This window comes from Lactuca sativa, chromosome 4 (assembly GCF_002870075.4).
Source record: "Lactuca sativa cultivar Salinas chromosome 4, Lsat_Salinas_v11, whole genome shotgun sequence".
Classification (NCBI taxonomy): Eukaryota; Viridiplantae; Streptophyta; class Magnoliopsida; order Asterales; family Asteraceae; genus Lactuca; species Lactuca sativa.
Window position 1 is genome coordinate 191,322,595 of NC_056626.2, and position 21,120 is coordinate 191,343,714.

General features: G+C 36.7%; 1 protein-coding gene across 2 annotated transcripts; it reads left to right on the forward strand.

Moving 5' to 3' along the window:
* Positions 1 to 8,255: 8,255 nt before the first annotated feature.
* Positions 8,256 to 11,703, forward strand: LOC111882102 (probable myosin-binding protein 5). 2 transcript variants are annotated; one of them, XR_008232190.1, is made up of 6 exons: positions 8,256 to 9,111; positions 9,453 to 10,316; positions 10,417 to 10,636; positions 10,739 to 10,846; positions 11,399 to 11,467; positions 11,578 to 11,703. XR_008232190.1 is itself a non-coding variant. In XM_042901693.2 (4 exons), the coding sequence occupies exons 1-3, from the start codon at positions 8,472 to 8,474 to the stop codon at positions 10,620 to 10,622; spliced, it is 1,710 nt and encodes a 569-aa protein (XP_042757627.1). In that variant the 5' UTR covers positions 8,256 to 8,471; the 3' UTR covers positions 10,623 to 10,636; positions 10,739 to 11,000. The 2 variants fall into 2 exon arrangements, 1 of the variants encoding a protein (XP_042757627.1); XM_042901693.2 differs by lacking the exons at positions 11,399 to 11,467; positions 11,578 to 11,703 and having other exon boundaries at positions 10,739 to 11,000.
* Positions 11,704 to 21,120: the final 9,417 nt, after the last annotated feature.

The window sequence follows — 21,120 nt, forward strand, 5'->3', positions numbered from 1 at the left end:
GCACGGAATGTAGCGGGTGCGAAACATATCCCGGAACTGCTCCCAAGTAATAGCAGCCCGCTGATCATCATAATATGAACCTGTCATCAATCTCCACCAGTCTTTTGCCCCGAACCTAAGCAGGTTCAGAGCACACCTGACCTTCTGGTCAGCAGGATATAAGCACGTGAAGAAACAGCTCTCCACGTCAGACAACCACCACATAGCCCTGATCGCATCCTGTATACCATCAAACGTCGGGGGTTTCGTATTATCGATGTCCCGGTACTGGAAAGCCCTGTCGGTTCCTCCTCCAACCCCTACCGCAGTTACAGCCGAAGTGGCTGCAACGGCAGCTGTCTCTGCTAGAGCTGCATATCGTTCATCAAGTTACTTAACCATCACGGTCTTAATCGACCCAAACATCTCTGGCAGCTGCGCTCAGAATGCAGTAGCAATCTCTTCGTGCATGATCTCCCGGATCCTGGCATCCAACTCCTCGGTCCCGATCTGAACCACGGGCTCAGGTGCTATTGGCACGTCCAATCCTCCGTCTCCCGACCCCAATCCTGATCCTGATCCGGATCCCGAAGCAACACGTCTCGTCACCACCATACTGAAATATATATATATATATATATATATATATATATATATATATATATATATATATATATATATATATATATAGGCCATCAGACAAATAACATAATGTCGGGAGACCAAAACCCAGAAACCCTAGGGGTTGTGATTTCCTTGCTACACGTATGGGTCTTGTGCTTTCAGTAGTACGGGCCCATACTACCTTCCACACCTACCCATATTTGTCTCAAGTATCACCACAACTCCCTAACAATATCATCAACATAAAAAAATGCGCCCCAACCCTCACTTCTAGAGGAATGCCAACTATCTCGCATCTAATTTGTGACATCCCCATTTTCACGGCCAGAAAAGACCAATTTTGTTTATGCTTTGTTTAAAAATCATAGTAACATTTTAAATAAAGTGTGCGGAATTTGTCCCAAAACAAAATATGATAAAGATTTATCAAAAGCATTTCCGTAGAAATGTATTTTATTAAAAAGACTCGGGATGTCATGTTCGATACAGATCATAAGCATAAACAATACATCATAGGCCTTACTACATTATTCTGTATTTACAGGCCTAAAATCCCTTAATCTCTCATCCCAAGGCATCACATCTTTGCTCATGCGCCACTACCTGTAATACAAGAAACTGAGTGGGTCAGGCTTAGGAGCCTGGTGAACACATAGGGTTTTCAACCCACAATAAATAAGTTTATTAGCTTTATCAAACCAAACAAACCCGATTACCCGTTACCGTTATCCTCACTTTACGTCCCTAAAACATCTAACACAAGGGACCTAGTCTAAGGACCATCATCGGGATAGACACTACTGCTAAGGGGATTCCTCAGCAATAAATGTCCTTAAGGCAACCATGTGGAGGATGGAGTACACCTGGTGAGCAAACAGTTCAAATAAACACACAGTTCAAATAAACACCTACAGGTTGCGAGCCTGCTAGTGTTCCACTAGACTGTCTAGAATAGTCCGTAGTCGTCATCTATACTCCGCTAGATTACTGGATCATCAATAACATCTATAACAAAGCCTCTCATTATTTCATTTTATCACACAACAACTAATACATCTACCCATGTTTTATCCCAATATTTTCGTAGATATAAAATACATATACAGTTTAAATCATTTAAAACATGTATAAAATTGTTCATCCAGCATAGATAGCAACTATTCAGATAATATGCACACATAGCACGTAATTTATATAAAATACTTCATATCTATGTGTAAGCTGAAAGTAACTATGCACTCACCTGAAAGGTGGTGACTCAGCACTCGGACAACGCTTCGATACTCTCAAAACAACTTTCCTTCAATAAAACCTAGTACCAATACCACTAGGGTTTAGTCTAACGATAACCGCGACAAATTAATAATCTGACTATTATTATTATTATATAAGCCTTAATAACACTCAATATAATTCATAATAATAGCCAAAATAATTATTTTAAGGACCTAATAACATTCCTATAATTATTTGAAAGCTATATTAAAAATTGCGTAAGTGTAGCTCACTTACAACGGATTTTAAAGAAAACCGGATTTGGAGCAGCGTTTTGAAACCGAAAGAATCTTTTTCTCGGGACTCCGGGAGCCTCGAGGCTTCCTTCGGGTGCTAGGGCTTCACCTAGACTTTAGGGAACTCAAAAGGGGCTAGAGAGAGAAAGTTCTTAGAGAGAGAGAGAGAGTGAGAAAATGTGTGAAAAATTTGGAGACCCTCGCCCCCCTTTTATACCCAACGAGGCCTCGGATTACGTTGGGTGTAGTCCTTGGCTACGCCGGGCGTTCCTCGGATAAGGGCGCCACCTGGACCCAGTTGTCTCGCATTCATCGGAAGAGATAAGGCCGAAGGTACGCCGCGCGTACTTGACCTCAGACGCTGGGCGTAGCGAAGCGAGGCGTGTCCGAATCCGAAGCTTTCACTGATCAGCGATGGACGGCCCACAATGCGCCACATCATCAAGTTCTTATCAGCCTTCGCAAATTCGATCATAAACTTTAAAAATTCTTAACTTTCGCGTACAAGCTCCGTTTTTAACGTTCTTTATATCCACGCGAAGGTAGGAACATACTCTACAACTTTCGTTTAGACTCCGTCGACTAATTTTGACTTTATTTTAAAAGTTATATTATTAACAGGCCGGGACATGATTGGTTCGTTAAATTCTCATAACTTCTTCATCCGACGTCCGTTTTCGCCCATCTTTTTCTTGTTACGCTACTCGTAACGAGATCTTCGATTCTCGTTCAGGTCGTGTTCGCTAAAAACCGCTCGATCTAACATTCAAATTTCGGGTTGTACACTGCTAATTTGAAACTTCGAAAAATCATAACTTCCTCATACGAAGTCAGATTTGGGTGTTCTTTTTATCGACGCTCTTAGTTTAACATATTTTACGACTTTCATTTAGATCTCTATGGCTAAATCTTGCTCTATCGTAAATTCGTTATTTACACTTCCCGGTATCGTGCCGGTTCTGCCGCGAAACTTCAACGGGTCATAACTTTTTCGTTATAACTCGGATTTCGGCGTTCTTTATATCTCCGGAATCCATGTTTCGACCACTACAACTTTATATAAAGATATCGGGCTTATATCACACTTTAATTTTGACGCTTATTTTTATTTTTTATTAATTATACATTTATAATTAAATAATAAGCACATAAATACACATAATTCACATAATACTCAAACATTTCATATTTATTACTTCAAAAAGAGTTTCAAAAGTTGACCTAGACTATTACATTGTAAAATATGATTAGCCCTGAAACCCGGACGTTACATAATCCCACCACTTCTCATGACTTATACATCCATGAAACTTCCATCATCCCCTACAACGCTAGTGCATGCTAGCTGCACATAACGCTGGACCCAATAGACTTTCGAATATCCAATCCTACCCGAAGGCCGAATCAACATTCTTAGGCTATATGGTCTTTAGTACGCACAGCCGTGATGCATGCGCTAAACATCTACAGTTATGATGTCAATTCGACATACAAGAAACCCTAGGCTAATAGGCATCATGCAATCAGGAAAATCTATCATGTGATTCCTGAAGATCCCTAGCCTAGCACTAGCATGCTGTTCTAACATGTCAGAATATCAAATAACTGCATGGTATTTTGGGGTTTACTTACAGGCTCCGGCTGATCGTACCCTCTGCATCCTCCATCCTTTATTTTGAAAACCATTTTAAAACTTATTTTCGAATATCTCCTTGATTTGAGACTGGATTCACATGAGTGTTCCTCCAATTCACTCAAACCAAGGCTCTGATACCAACTTGTAACAACCATAAATTTTACGCTAAATTTAAACTTTTTTTCAATCGTAAATAAAAACCACATAACATTGTTTACAAAATGTTTTCAAATCATTTTCCATCAAAGTGTACCAAAAATCATAACATAAGGATGAGGAGCGGTACGGTTACGCCTTCGCCTTTCCACGATCTCCTGAAGTACCTGAAACAATAAACTGAAAACTGTAAGCCCGAGGGCTTAGTGAGCTACCCCCAAAATACCAATACCATACTGACAATACCACAACCATAATAATCAAGTCAATCAACATGCATACTAGGCCATCTGCCTGACTGGACCGCCCTACCGGGCCTACAGTCTGTCTGAATCCATCCCGAGCCTTCGGCATGACTGGTCCGCCACGTGGGTCTACAGTCTCCCCGGACCGCTCATAGGGTGTATTGGCCTACAACACAAAGCAGGACTGCCTCAACCCAGCCACAAGCAAATAACCATGTGCACATACTATCATATACAGGCATATATAAACATTAAACATATCTGTCACACTGATCATCAATTATAGAATTCTCTTGTAACTAGAGTACCGACCTAGCAGGTCACTAACACACCAATCCCTACGGATCATAAGAGTATAACATACCGTCTACCCCGATTCCGAACTAACAGATCATAACCACATGCAACATACCATAACAATAACAACTAAAGGGTCGGCCTTGGTGCCGTAGACCCTATCGATATAGTGAGGATAACTCACCCCGCAGATGTCGACACGAAGGGTAAACTCCAACTCTCAGATCAACTTACACGGGCTCCACCACCTACCATCATAGTACAATATACTCATGAGTCCTTAACCTTATAAGGTACCCCATAACCCACTAGTCAACCCCTGGTCAAAGTGAAAGTTCTTAGTCAAAGCCAACAGTCCATGTTGACCTTAACTCGCCGAGTACCCTTGGGTACTCGCCGAGTTCTCTGAAGTACAATCCAACTCGCCGAGTCATCGGGGTGACTTGTCGAGTTCCTTTGATTTCTCGTTCAAACTATAAGGCCATCCGTCGAGTTCCCTCCTTGCAACTCGACATATACACACTCATACCTATCCAAGAGAAAACTCATATGACTCGCCGAGTTGTTCTTCAACTCGTCGAGTCTTATGGCGATCTTCATCGGACTCGCCGAGTTGTTCATCCGACTCGTCGAGTTTCCGGCCATCTTTAAATGACTCGCCGAGTCAACCTTGCGACTCGCCGAGTCCATTCAGTCCTCTTTCCATACAGACTTGTTTTGAGCCATGCAACGGCTCCAAATCACATATCCAATCTTCTAGGGCATGCTTATCACGTAAAGTTGCAAACTTTACGTGCATGCATGGCCTTAAAGGCTCCAAATGTCTATTCTAAGGTCTTAATGGAACTTCATGCTCAAGAGGGACCATAATCACAACCAAGACTGTGACTTTATGCTTCTCAAATCCAAGGAGGGTCCAGATCTTAAGTTATAACTTCAGATCTAGCCCATAGCTCATCTTACCAACTTAAAAATCCATAAAAACCCTAGAACTCAACAAAAAGGAAAAAGGGAAGTAGAAATGACACTTTGATACCTCCAAAGGATGCTTGCTGAGGTAAATCCGGCCTCCCACTCCTTCCTTGCTTCAATTTCCTTTGCACTCTTAGCTTTCTTCCTCCAAGGTCCTCTTTTCAAGCTTCAACACCACACCAAGGCACACACACACACACACGAATTAGGGTTTAAGGAGGCTCTCAAAGACTGTACAGGGGCCAAAGGAGGCTAAGGCTCATTTAAATAGAGGTGCAAACCCGTGGCTTTAAGGTTTCCACTGCCAGCTCCTACTCGCCGAGTCCCAACATGGACTTTTCGAGTAGGTCACTTAACTTGCGATCCCATCCCGCTGCTACTCGACGAGTAGGTCAACCAACTCTTCAAGTAGAGCTTAACCCAACAAATCTTATATAAGCAATACCTGAGAATCGGGGCGTTACACTCTTGACTGGATCCAAGTTCAAATGCATTATCAGAACGAATTTTCTTCACAATGATTTGAAATTGAGTTTGAACATACTTGATAAATGCTTGAATAGTTGTGAATGCACTATTTTTATGTTTCAATAAATGTACCCAAGTACATCTACTGTGATCATCAACAATGGTAAAAAAAATACTGAAATCCATTATGAGTTGGAATCTTGTATGGTCCCCATGTATCTATATGAACCAAGTCAAATGGATGTTGTGATACATTTTCACTTAACGAAAAAGATAGTTTGTGTTGTCTTACTTGAAAACAAATAGTACATGTTTTGAACAAGTTATTTGTACATTCCTTATTTGTAAGAGATAGTAATCTCAAATTTTCAAATGGTAAATGACCTAATCTATTATGCCAAAGAGTTACATCATTCTTATTAAATGAAACTAATTGATTGACATTGATATATGTAGGTATCTTCAAGTACTTGTCCCCACAAATGTACAAAAATTTCTCCCTTTTTCCTATAATGAAATTATCCTTGGATAAAGGGGTCCGCATTGCACAAAATTTATCAGTAAATATGATCCAAACTTTTAACTGATTAGTGATTTTGGCAATGGATATGAGATTATGTCTAAATTATGGAACATAGAGAACTTCACGAAGATTAATGGTGTTGTGAATTGGAACATTTCCAGTCTGAAAAACCGGTAAGGATTGACCATTTGGCAGTGATATGGAATGTGGTTATGAGAAGTTCGTTAATTAAGAGAACAAAGTTTTATCTAAACAAATATGATCCTTTGCTCCCGAATCAATAATCCATGATGATTTTTCACCACTTGAACCAAACAACACTTAAAAATATATGACACATGATTTCCAGAAGAATCGATATATTTAACTGCAGAGTCCATTGATCCATCAGTTATCATAGAGTTGATTTGAGTAGATCATCCATTGTTATTGTTCAGAGTTGCATCAATTGTCTGTATTGCTCAGGGGATATACATTGAGAATTATCAGCAACATTGTTTGCCATTGAGTCCACCTTCTTTGACTTTGTGAATTTAAAATCAGCTGGAAAACCATTAAGTCGATCTGTAACATGTTGACTTCACATGTCCTGTCTTCTTATAGTGAGACCAACTTAGATTTCTTTTTAATGAATGATTGACTTGCATCGCCATGGCCTTAGTAACAATATTTGGATTAGAAGAAATCTCTCTCTGTCTTTCTTCATGATTTAACAAAGAATGAACAGTAGCAATATTAGGCAAGGGATTCATCATTAGGATTTGTCCTCTTATAGCTTTATATGAATCGTTTAATCTCACCAGTAACTGAATTAAACGTTGTTCTTCCATGAATTTGTTGAGAGCATCAGCCGATTTACATGTACATGCAGGAACTTCTTGTATCATTTTCATTTCATCCTATATCTTCTTTATTTTTGAGTAATAGCTTGAAAATCCTCAGATCCTTGATTAATAGAGTATAATTGTTTTTGAACTTGATAAACCAAAGCACCATTGGATTGAGAATACATTTCTCTTAATTCAGACCAGATCTCATTTGCTGTCTGAAGAAACCATACGCTTTCAACAATTTCTTTGTTTAAAGAATTCAAGATCCAAAAAATAACCATTGAATTAACTCTATTCCATGAGTGAATGAGATCTGAATTTGCTTTAGGAGGATTCAAAGAACCATCGACAAAACAAAGTTTGTTCTTCGCTAAAAGAGTTAGAGTCATCGATCTCTTCCAAGCTGCAAAACCTGTTCCGTCAAAGAGTTTTGACACAAGAATCGTACTTGGATTATCAAAAGAACCGAGATAATAAGTACTTGAAATCTCAATGTTAGATCCATTGAATCCATTTGGTTGATTTGAAATAGAATTTGACACGATTGAAAAATAGAGATCAAATGAGATGAACACAAGACAACCAAAATGAAATCAGGTTCCGCTCTGATGCCATGTTGAAAGATGAATCAAGAAATGATTGAAAGAGAAATTAATAGAAAACGTTTTTCATTATTGAAGAATAACTTTACAACAGATCATTATATACGGAAGAAAGGAAAATATTGCCTATTAGTTATATCACATGACATGACACTTCTATAATAGAAATTATAATCATTGACTTGTTGACTTAATCGTTGACTTTTCTTCTCCAATATCTTTATCTACTAGCGAGAGGATATATTCTCACGTATATAATTATGACATTTTTGACGTGCCAAATGTCATAACCTTGCGGTTGAAAACTGCACGATTAAACGTTAATCCAGGCAAAATCTATCCCTAATAGACCTCTTCTATTTTTGGAAGCAGCATATGTCTGTACAATTCTACCAAACTACGCCAAAAAAAATTGAAACCTCGTTTAGTATCTACAAACCTATCTTCTCCATCTTTCTCTCTCTAAACAACCCTAGAGAGAGAAGGAGGTGGATCATGATCTACGTATTTCGTCAACATAGGTCATGATCAATTCGTTTCTAGTCATTTCATCTCTTTCTCTGTCAACCCACAACCGATCTAACCGTCCTCAACAACCTCTCTCTTCGTTTCCTAAATCATTCCAAAAATGGCATTATCGAAAAGATCATTCAAGAATTTCGTGGTAGAAGAGCTCGGTGAATTCCCTCATTTCCTGCTATGGGCTATTCTCGAATGGATACTAATCGCATCTCTTTACATCGATGGGCTCCTTGCGTTTCTCTCGAGCGTATTCGCCAAGATTTTCGATCTGGAACCACCATGCGTGCTCTGCACTCGTGTCGACCATGCACTCGTGTGTAAGGACCCGAATACTTATTACAACGACTCCATATGCGAGTGCCACAAAAAGGACATATCTTCGTTAGCATATTGCCATATTCACAGAAAACTTGCGGATATCAAGAACATGTGTGAAGGTTGTTCTTTTGCGTTTGCAACTGAGAAAGAACCTGATATACAGTCGCTTTTGGGGAGGATGCAAAAAGAGAAGGATGGGTTTACTGAAGACGATAAGAAGGTTTTGAAGCCTGTGAATAAGTGTTCGTGTTGTGGTGAACCTTTGAAAATGAGAGCTGCTTCTAAAGATTACACTAGAAGCCTTTCAAACCTTCGTGCTTCAACAGCATGGAAAACCGAGGATTCACGGTATACAGAGCTCAGATTTTTATCAGATACCGAGCCAGATATGCCAGAGTACCACTTCGGTTTAAGCACATACGCTAAATGTGAGTTATTTTCACTACTTGCTAGCAGAGATACACAAAGACCGGTTTGAAGTGCAGTTACAAACGACAAATAACTTAATATATATTTGAAAAATCCCAAGTAAAAATGTTTTTTTTAGGTTATAATTAAAAACTGTTCAAGAAGTTAATACTTTTGTTTGTGCTTTTTAAAAAAAGTATAGCGATATTAAGTGCTAAAAGTTTGTATAAATATAAAACAGTTTGTTCAGGTTTAAAGTTGATTCTAGCCAGCTTTAAAACTGTTCCTTGCGTAAGATTTTTTGATGAATGTATATATGTTAGAAGTTGACAAGAAAATTTGAACAATTACATTGCTACAGATGACGAACTGCATGAAGACTGTTGTAGAACTCCAAATTTTTTAAAAAGCAACAAGTTATTTGGGATCCCACTAACAGATTCAGGTTCAGTTAGCCCGAGACGTGCTAACAGGATTTCAAGAAAAGCATCAATGGAAAAATACGATTTGGCATCAGACAATGATGAAGCTTCAGGAGATGGTGATTCGAGTCTTCAACAGATAAAGAAACAAGCACGTATAGATCAAAAGACTCTTATGAAGTTGTCTATGGAGCTTGATGAAGAAAGAAGCGCTGCTGCTATTGCAGCTAATAATGCTATGGCAATGATCACACGGTTACAGGCTGAGAAGGCGTCTGTGCAAATGGAGGCGTTGCAGTATCAAAGAATGATGGAAGAGCATGTTGAGTATGATAAGGAAGCTATTCAAATACTTAAAGATTTGTTAGCTAAGAGAGATGAACATTTAAAGGTTATGGAATCAGAACTTCAGAGTTACAGAGAGAAATATGGAGAAATTAGGAAAGTAGGTAGCGATCAATGTGAAGCTGATGCCGATGAATATTACCAGGAATGGAGATCTCAATCTTTGTCATCTTTCAGTGAGAAATCCGAATCCCAATCCCGGAGCCCTTTAAAAGATGATCATGATCATGAGTTCGAGAGCCCTTTGGTGAAGGATGATGATGATGATTTTGAGTCATGGAGCCCTCTGGGAACCGATGGCAAAGATGGTGATCAGAGCCACTCCGGAAGGGGCACCTCATCGTTAGATTTTGAAACTGAAAAATATCAGCTTTACGAGATGTTAAAGAATCTTGAAAATCATATCCAGACGTGTTCAATGGAGGATGAATGGGAGGATGATGAAGATAAAGATATAGGTAATTAATATGATTTCTATTCTTTACTTGAATTCATTGTTTTTACTTTGCTCTTTTAAAGTTCATTAATTATTAATATAGCTTTATTGTGGATTGGCAGTTAAAGAAAATAGGGCAACCCTAAATAGAGAGATAACCGTAATCAGGGAGAGATTGAGAGCCTTAGAAGCAGATAGCGGATTCTTGAAGCATACTGCAATGACACTTCAAAAGGGTGAAAAAGGAGCTGAACTTCTAACAGAGATAGCTCAACATCTACGGAAGCTACGTGATCACTCTGATCAATTAAACAGAATAGATGCTTAAATTTTTCTATACTTGTATGCTAACTAACAACACTATTCTCAGTATACTACCATGCATGCATGATTTTATTTCAGAAAAACTTATATTTCTTATTTTCTTTTGTTTGTGATATTTAGGTTTCTAGGTACGACATATGATATATTTTGGAAGGAAAAGCAACCAAAGGAGCCAGACACAAGTTGTGGGGAACTCTCAAATCTCAACCTCGTGTTATTAGGATCCTGGTAAATTTCAAGACAATCAGAGACCTCGTTAAGGCCCATAATTAAGTCTATGAGTTTCCCTAATTTTAGACCATATATCAGTTTCAGCTTCACGGTTTTCCAGTTTATGTAACTTATTAGTTGGTATAAGTAAAAAATTTCAATTTCTATGTCATAGTAGATGAGATGTGAATAGTTTGCATAGGATTATCAAGAAGTACACATGATCCAGCTATACAATAAGGTTGTATAGCCGGATTATATATACATTGCATGCACCACCTACAAACCAACTATCTATTAACAAACACAGCCGAGTTAAACCAAATGTTTTACACCCATCATAAATCAATTTTTTATTAAATAATAGTCTATAAGTTTCTAAGACATAAAAAAGATTAAGATATGATAACTCATATATATATATATATATATATATATATATATATATATATATATATATATATATACACACACACACACACTAATACCCCTCAAATTCAAACCAATTTGAGTTTGAAAAGAAAAATGTATGCCTAGCCTAGGTTTCAATTTCAGTTTGCGAAGTTGTAGGATGAATGGCCTTGCTCAAGAATGGGAGGCAGCAGTTGGTGGTCAAAGAAGCATAATGACCACTGTCGGGTATGGTTTCTATAGTTGTATTGTGTGCATTGATAGTTGTTTTGTTCTTCTTTATCTTTTATGATTAGAGTAACTTATGGGATGAATATTCTTAAATTATGAAAAAGCAGAAGCAGATGGTAGAAGAAGCATGATGATTGCCTTGTTTGGTTGTACCATGTGGGAGGTTGTGGTCTTTCTTGTTCTTCTTTTCCTGATTTGAACAAGTTATGCTTCATCGGGAGTTTTTGCATAGCACTGACTAATCACATAAGGCATAATAAAGGAATGTGTTGCGAAATGAATCATTATAACTGTTAATGACGTTCCTAAACCTAAGTTGGCATTATTATATTAATGAGATAATGCAACATTTTGAGAAGAGTTGCAATTTTGCTATGTTGTTTTATGCATTGCAACCTTTTTAATTTCCTAACCATAAGGAGGTTTTTTAGTTGATTTGGTATTCTCTTGTATGGATACGTATAAAGTTGTTAAGAAGCGAGAATATAATTTATTCCGTCTAATTTTCATGTAATTCCATCTATTTTTTATTTTATTATTTTTTTTATCATTTTATATATATATATATATATATATATATATATATATATATATATATATATATATATATATATATATATATAGGGTGAGGTTCAATAGAGAACCATAATTAACCAAGGAACCAATCTTTTTTCTCAACTTTTAAACTTATCTTTTATAAAAAAAAAACTAAAAATACAGAAATTAATTATTGTTTTATTGTATGTATAAATGTCGACCAATCAAAATTAAATAAAAAATTAAATAATTAAATAAATAAATAAGGGTAATATAGTAATTTGTTTAGTAACTTCTAAAATTAATCCCTATAATCATGGTATTGACTTTTAACCTAAGTTCTCCAGGTTTATAAAACCTAGAAGTCACTCCATCGACCAACGCCCACAGAAGATCGTCACCACCATCGTTTGCTATTGCCGCCACCACCATTGTTTGATGTTGTTGCCGATCTCTAGCCGCCATTCGCTGTTATGGCCGCCGGTATAATTCATAATATTTTTTTCATCTCACTAACGCTTATGGATGTCTCCTCCACCTTCCCCGCTGCTCTCCATCTGCTCCTCTATATGCCTGTAAATAGTCTGTCGGTTTAATTTTCAATTTTGTATGCCTCTCCATTTCTGATTAAGGCGTTGTGCTCTCGATTCCTTTTCGTATCTTCGGTGTCTCTGCCTCTTCTTTCATCTCCTCGGTCCTCCTCTACCCCACTATAGAAATCATGTTTCAACCTAAAAAGCCCTAAATTATTTCGAGTTTAACAGTGGGGGAGGCGTTGCCATGGCTTTAGATGAACCTTCGATTTTCTCCCGCAAACTTAAACACATGAAATCGAAGTTGTATTATACGGTGGATTAGTCCCTGGTTCTTTCTACTTCAAAGTTGAATCCATTGGTAAGTATCTTTTATATCCATTCCATTCACTGATTATGTGTAGAAATTGATTCCAAAATTGGATTTTGAATTCGTATTTTGTTACGATTTTGAAAGGGGTTGAGTTGGATTGTGTGATTGTGTAGGAAGCTTACTTCAAAGGAAGAATATTGCAGCTTACGACTTTTTTTTTCTTCCTCGTGGTTATCAAAGAATGGCGTGACAGTGCTTCTATTCCAGGTAACATGGTTTTTAACTTGAACTAAAAAAAGACAATAAGAAGCTATCGACTACTACCGACACTAAAAAGCCGACCAAACCTAAAGCCTAACCTTCACGGTTTGATTTTGATTTCTCGATTTCTTTTTTCGTTTCTGCAGACAAAGATGGGTGAAGACATATCTGGAGGAGACGGAATGAGGATTAGCAAAGTAACATTTCTATCTCTCAGTTACCTTTTTCATAGGAAAAATCATAATCTAATTTTCTTTTTATATCCTATTTCCAGCTGTCGTTTACTTCTAGGTGAAGACATATCTGGACTCGATTTTCTTTCAACAAACTAATTTACCATATGCTTTTCATATGTAACAACGTAAAATTCCAATTCAATTTTTTTATTTTTAAAACCACCAAGTGTATATCATATCATAATTTCAAATCCGAAACAACAGTGTTTTCAAAACAAATTCCCAAGATCTCTCAAATGTGAACTCCATCGATGTAAGTGTGTACGAGTCAAGCCGTCGCCTTCCCACGGTCCTCGCTAGTACCTGAGACATCAAACACAACAACTATAAGCATAATGCTTAGTGAGTTCCCCAATATACCACATACCACAAATACGCCACTCGAGGCTAAACCCGACCCTCTGGTCAAGATGTCTCAACGGGACCCTCCAGTCCCGCAGCTCGTCGGACCCTCTGGTCCAGTCATAGCTCATTAGGCCCTCTGGCCCGTTCTGAATCGTTGGACCCTCCGGTCCGGTCCATATAGTCATACAACATACAAATAACACATAGCATACAATCTCATAAATAGCACATAAGACCCTCTGGCCAAATCAGAATACCACTCAAGGTAACGTATAGTGAGAAGACTCACCTCGTGGAAAGTCTAAGATCTCGCGTACTCGCTATCTCCAAAACCCAATGACGACTCTACCTCGCCTAATCACAAAAAAATATCATTTAATAATCAAGACTTCCACAACTAAACTTTAACCCTTATCATCATCCTCAGAGGGTAAAAGACCATTTTACCCCTCCTTGACCCAAAGTCCTCATGTTGACCAAAACCCTAAAAACTCAACAAAAGTCAACCCTACAAGTACGCGGGGCGTACTGCTTGATGTACGCGGGGCGTACATCGCCAACCCATGGATCGGGGTCTCCACCCAGTACGCTGCGCGTACTGGAAGTTACGCCCAGCATAACCATCAGACTTTAGCATACATCATTTCTGGTCTTAATCGGTTAAGCCATTACTCCAACTTCTAGATCCGACTCAGTTTATGCGTCTATGCTCATAAAGTCGAGACCTTTAAGCCTTGGCATGGTTGTAAAGGCTCCAACACTTCATAACATCACTCTATTCCAACTCAAGGACCTAGATCTCATGCATGGTGCAATGTTCACGACCAAGATTGCATTTTTATGAGTCTACATCTCAAATAGACCAGAAATACGAAGGATCTAAGCTTATGGAGACCATTTGCTCAAAAGTCTCCACCTTTGGGACTAAAATGCTAGAAAATGGTACATGAAACATATTACAAGAACTATAGAACAAGATCTGAGCTTTTTACCTTGAAATGAAGCCTCAACCTTTGCTAAGCTCAGATCTACACTTGAGTACCACTTCTAGCCTTCTCCAATGAGCTCCTCTTCTCCTTTGCTACCTAGAAATGGCACCACCAAGCTTAGAATACTCACAAATGGCCTAAGAACGGTTGCACACTCTCTTTAGGGTTTCTTTATGAGGGATGGTGGTTGAGAAGTCGAGCCACACATTCCTTATATAGCCCTCCAAATGAATTAGGGTTTTTAGGTCAGGACCGGTTACGCCCCGCGTAACCTTGGGTACGCCCAGCGTACCTGAGGGTGAACGCGTCCAAATGAAGAGCAAGAGGTACGCGCAGCGTACCTCTTGTACGCCCAACGTACTCGCAAATCATGCAACCCTAAAAAGAGAACATAACAAAGATGAAGGGATAAATAGAAGGGTACCTGGTTTTCGGGCTGTTACATCATATATCCATTCTGTCAGAATTACTGAAGCTTGTCTTATTATACATTTCCAATTCTATCGGAATGGAATCACAAATTCAAATTATATCGGAATGGAAACACGAATTCTAATTCTATTGGAATGGAATATGAATATTTTCTCATTGATTATACATGTTCTAAAATTTTTGGTTATTGATTTTGGTGCAATTAACAAGTTATTTTTCTAAAGGAATATAGTTTTTTATTTACCATTTGCTAATGCGTTATTGGATTCTAACCTACAATTGGATTTGTTTTCACAGAAGTTGATGCTTGAAGAACGGACAACAAAATTGAAAGTGTTTCTTAACAACATTATTCTTTTAAATGAATTAGTGTATTTGTTATATTTTGATATTTTTTTCCCGATTTGAAAGTTTTTTAGTTTTATTCTTTAACAATAAATGTAATTCTTAGCAATTGTTACATGTATTCTATAAGAATTAATGTAATTTTTGTTTTAATTCTTCAATTGATGGTTCCAGAAGTTGTTATTCTACAAGAAATTTTTAAAGTCATGATCAAGAAATATGTTGAAGAATACTTTTATTATTTTATGGTTCAAGAATACTTTTTATTTTTAAACATACTCAAACATATTCTGTCAGAATGTCCGAATTAAAAACCTTATAATTCGTAAAATCGGATTTTTAAAATTAATAGAATCTATGATCCCTTAAAATATGCAAATTTCCTTTATTAAATCTATATTAATTGACTAAAATACCTTTGTAATTAAATTATATGATAATTTTCAATTATATTTAATTCAATAATATATATTAATCACTTTCTTAAAATAAGTAAAATTGATTGGCCCAGATTTATGTATACAATAACACAATAATTAGTTTTAATAGAATAACCTAAGCATATATATATATATATATATATATATATATATATATATATATATATATATATATATATATATATAAGGGACGATTCACTTGAGATAAAAAAAAATAGAGATCTTACGATTCAACATCGGTCATATATTTCTCATTTGTCGTTCTAACGCTCTAATATATTGGCAACAACGAGGTATGCCTAATTTACAGAAGAGGTACGTAAAACGTCTACAATATGTGAACCATATTTACAGAAGATGCGATTGATTAAACGTCTGCAATCTACAAGAAAATTTTATTTTTTTAAAGTCTGTAGACTGCATAATAAACTAAAGTTTCAAAAAAACTAATTTTTTTAATGTATTGTAAAACTCTAATCACAAAATTGGTTATGTCTATCAAACTCTATTTGATTTATTCATCGTACTAGGGATTTCACTCATATTAAATAATACACTTTTCAAAATATTGTAATTATTTAAGAAGGAACTATGAAAGGATGTTTAAGCAACAATATATAAAATCAGAGTTAATATGAACAAGAGATGTAAATAAGATCTTGATTCAATGAAAGGATGCTTAAGCAACCGTATATAAAATGAGAGTTAATATGAACAAGAGATGTAAATAAGATCTTGATTCAACTCATATTATCCGGAGAAGTACAAATACATTTGTGTGAGAGAAAGTACGATACACAAGTTGCAAAAATTACAAATCACTTAGGTACTTACACTATTTATAGTGTACTCGACGGATACAAAAAGTATACATGGGCTTCATCAGTTAAACATAATCAACAAAAGCGCTTGATAAAATACATACAACATCGAAGTCATGAAGACCTTCGATATAGACAAACACTTCGACATATGAAATCTACCTAAGACTTCAATATATCACAATATGTTTGACTATACAATCTCCCCATTTGTGATCAATATCGAATCTTCAAACAGCGGGTAACGTCTTTATCACTTTTAATAAAATCCTTCTTATCTCCATGTACCAAATGATAATCTTCCTTATCTCCGCTTTGTCTTCATTTGATTTCTTCATACATTTGTTGACACAAAAAGTACACCGGAAAGATTCTAATTTGAGTATCTTTCTTTATCGTCGGTATGGAAGAAGTATTTCTTTTTCCCTCCTTTCATGTTCTTTCCTTGAAAGACAACACATTGAGGTTGATTGATAATTTCACCATCTTCAAAATTATCAATATTCAATTTCCCTTTCAATAATGACTTGCGAACCTTTGGCTTTTTCATGAAAAAATTAGTGAAATCAAAATCTATTAATGCTAGATGAGCAAAATAACAATCATTGAAGCTTTTGATGTAACTATACCCAATGATGTACGAAGCTTTATCTTGAACTTGATCATTATTCAAATCTACCATAATCTTCATAATAGTGATGAGATCATTCAAGCTCATCAAGGGAAAGTCAACCATGGTGAATTCAAAAAGAACATTGTTAGCTCTGACAACTTTATATCGATAGTTTTGAATGACTCCTTCAAACATGACATCAGGAGTTATCAATAAACGTTTAACAATCTTCACCAAGGACCAAGCATATTCTTCTTTCTATCCAAGAACTGCATGGAATCTGATTTTCATACTTTTATACTCCTTCGTATCATGGAAATTCTCTACAAGCTTAAACTGACCAAAGGTGAACATCGTATGATTGAATGGAAAGTCCAATAGATGAAATATGTGTCTTCGATGTCATAGCTTCTCTTTGGTCTTTTCTCAAATGCGCCAACTTCGCCATAAGAAACATTTTCAATTGTTTCATAACACCACACCTTATTTGGATCTCCCTTATCAATACCAGGTGAGTCATTTGCTCTCATTCTCATAATGTTGCTAAGTTGCTTCATTCTTTTAACTTCAAGCTATTGAAGTCTCTTTTGCTCTTCTTTAGTAGGTTCACTTGAACACCTTTTCCTTTTCCTTTTGATTCAGAAGTTGTAACAGGTTTAACATTCAATAACCTAAGCTTCCTTCATTTATGTTCAACCCCTTCTTTGATTAAATCTTTGACATATCAACTTTGACATTTGGTGTTGCTTTTGTTGTCGAAATTGTCAGAATAGGTTCATTTGAATTGAAAATGAAATTTTCATAGAAATTACCATCCTAAAAAAATTCCCTTGTCTTCACCTTCATCTTTCGATGAACCATCCTTATCTCCCCCTTGTGACACAAGCATTGATGGGCGTGGAACATTAGTGGGTAATCGAAGAACAAGAACCAAAATTAGAGCAAGTTGAGTTTTAAAATACGATTCCACTGAAGAAACCATAAAAGATATTTTTTCTTGAGAAATCGAAGTCATTGATGGAATGTCAAACTTCAGTAAGCGATCATGAAAACTTGTAAGAGAGTTATCAGTATTTGTAAAAACTTTCCCGTCAGATTCTTTCTTTAACTTCCATTCTTCAACATAGTATTTATTTAAAACATGAATGTCTTCAATTAGTGTTCTTGTAGCACCAAGAAGAACATCAACATTCTGCTGAATTCCTATACAGAACTTATCAAGCTTCATAATATCTTTAGAGACCAAATCAACCAAATCCTTAATTTTCAACTCAATAGACTCTTTCGAATCAGTCACCATGTTCTCAAAAGGTTCATGTCTCTCACAAGCCATATTTTTTTATTTTTATAATATCATAGGTGAAAGAGGACATGTAAATAGAAAGACGAGTTTCCAGCTGAGAAATTGCCTTATCAACAAGATTCTTCATCTTTGTTTCTTGACCTTTCAACAAAAATTCAACATCTTCACCAACCACAAAAGACGTTGTAAATGCAGACGAGTCATTTAAGAACTGAAGAAGCGTATTCAGCTTCGAATTTAAGATCTTGTATTGCTTACCAGGCATTATAGCATGATATTCTACATCTTCTTCATCTGGATCAAACTCTAATTCAGAAAAATCAATATGTTCATCTTCTTTAGCATTCATCATGTCCTGATCAACGGATTGAGAAGAAAACAATGTAGTAATGGGTTGTTGCATGATATTGTCAAAGGTGGGAGAATGAAAAGGAACTGTTGTAGGTGGAATGATCAAAGATGGTTGTGGTGATGAAGGTGGTGGTAAAGTACTTGATGAAACTGGAATAGGTGTTAAAGGATTCATCCATATTTACATTTGAGTCCTTATCATATAAGTTCTCAGGGATGTTTGAAGACCTATCCTCCTTCGTATTGGACTTGGAACTAGGACCTTCAGGTAGAATACCACTTGTCAACCTAGGAATCGAATTCGAAGTTGTTTCATGATTTATAATGTTTGTATCCCCACTAAATGTGTGTACAGTGACATCTGGGTTGCTTGTCTCCTTGGTATTCGATTCGATAGTGATACCCTTTCACGGTGAAACCTAGAATATGAGATCATCAATTTCAGTAAGATCTTCATATGTCTCTTCTCTAACCTTAACACCTTCAACAACCTTTATTTTAGTGGAAAGCTCTTCGATTAGTTGAGCTCTTAGCTTCTTAAATTGTTTCAACAACCCAATAGCTTTACGCTTCTTGTCCTGTTGTTCCTCCTCATCAGTTACTTCTTTAATAACAACACCTTGAGACTTTGATTTTGATTTCTTCTTTTTCTTAAACACTTCCTTGGAAACACCTGTATTAATTGTGAATTTGGGATTAGATGGTGATTTTTTCATAACAATAGGATGAGCTTTAGTTGTACTCTCTTTCACTTTAAATGTAACATTCTTATATATGGGAACTGAAGAAGTAAGATTCAAGGATGCTAGAAAGCCTGCTTAGGAGATATGCCTTTTATGCATGATATGTGAATTGGTAGAGATGCTTGATAGCGAGTAGACTAATTATCTTTAGGAATTGTAGGTGAGGATGACATGATCTTTATGATGCCTTATTGTTAGTTGGTTTAGTTGATCGAATGTTTCTTTCTTTGTGTAATGTGAGGCCTGTATTGATACTAATTAACTATTAAGAGAATACGTTAGGTTGCATGCCACAAAGATTAAATCATTTTAGATTGCTTGAGTCGGCTCTACAGCGCATCTTGTGTTTGATTCCAACCATTATAGGGCAAGATCTTTCTATTTTTTAATCTGTGTTGCATGTAATTATGTTCGTAAGATAGTTAATTGAAATTGGTAGTTTCCTTTGCGGCTGAGAGCAATGTGAAGTGGGGTTCCTAGTATATTAGGAACAGTGTTAGAACATGCTTATATGGAAAGTGGGATCCTAAGAGAGCCTAAGAATTACGTTAGAATGTTATTTAGTACTAGGAACTGTGACGGTAGCCATAGAGAAGTGACTTAGAGGATCCGGGATGACTCTTGAGGAAAGTATGGATAGGTGTGGAAGGTTGTATTGGACCCGTACTACTGGAAGCACAGGATCCATACTCAAATTAAGGAAAATCATGGGGATTATAAGAAGTTGTTTGATGGTAGATAACATGGTTACCACTATGATTCATTACTATGTGTTTCCGTCTTTATCGACCTTTTTTGCGAGAGAGATTATGTTCTTCCATATTTTCATGTTTGAGGAAAGAGAGAGCGGGCATATGATTTCAAGACCGAGGATGTAGACCCATCATGGTACAATATAGTTGTGATTTATGCGACAAGTGTGGGAGTGCACGAGAAGAGTTTTTAGGTATGGTTACCTAAAGATATGTCGTATACGGGCATGAGAGTCATTGTTTGTGGGACTGTAGAAAAAGTAAATCAAGGTTATGCTCTCTTTTAAATCGGTTAGGTCATGTTCTAACGAAATGTTTCAGGTAATCAGGAGAAGTGATTCGGTACCGGAAAATTTCGTTGTCTCTGATGTGTCCTGACTATGAGAATGAAGCCTCTCATATTCATGTTGATTCTTGCGATGAGTTACTAGATGAGTGGTTAGTCTAATGGTTTCTAGGTGGAGATTTGGTGCTATAATAGGATTGTTAGAGTTATTGCTTGTGCACCTGCATGGGAAATGTAATGTTGAAGACGTTTTTGAATTTGACGATGAAAGTGATATGAGTGAAATCTCTATAGAGGATGAGGTTGACTGTTTGGAATTTGTTAAAAGCGAAACTGGACCTGCAAAAGTC

Bases quoted from the DNA above. Each gene is read 5' to 3' on its own strand.
- LOC111882102 (XM_042901693.2), top strand. From the start codon at position 8,472: ATGGCATTATCGAAAAGATCATTCAAGAATTTCGTGGTAGAAGAGCTC. The intron at 9,112-9,452 runs GTGAGTTATTTT...ACATTGCTACAG, and splicing joins TTTAAGCACATACGCTAAAT to ATGACGAACTGCATGAAGAC. The intron at 10,317-10,416 runs GTAATTAATATG...GTGGATTGGCAG, and splicing joins TGATGAAGATAAAGATATAG to TTAAAGAAAATAGGGCAACC.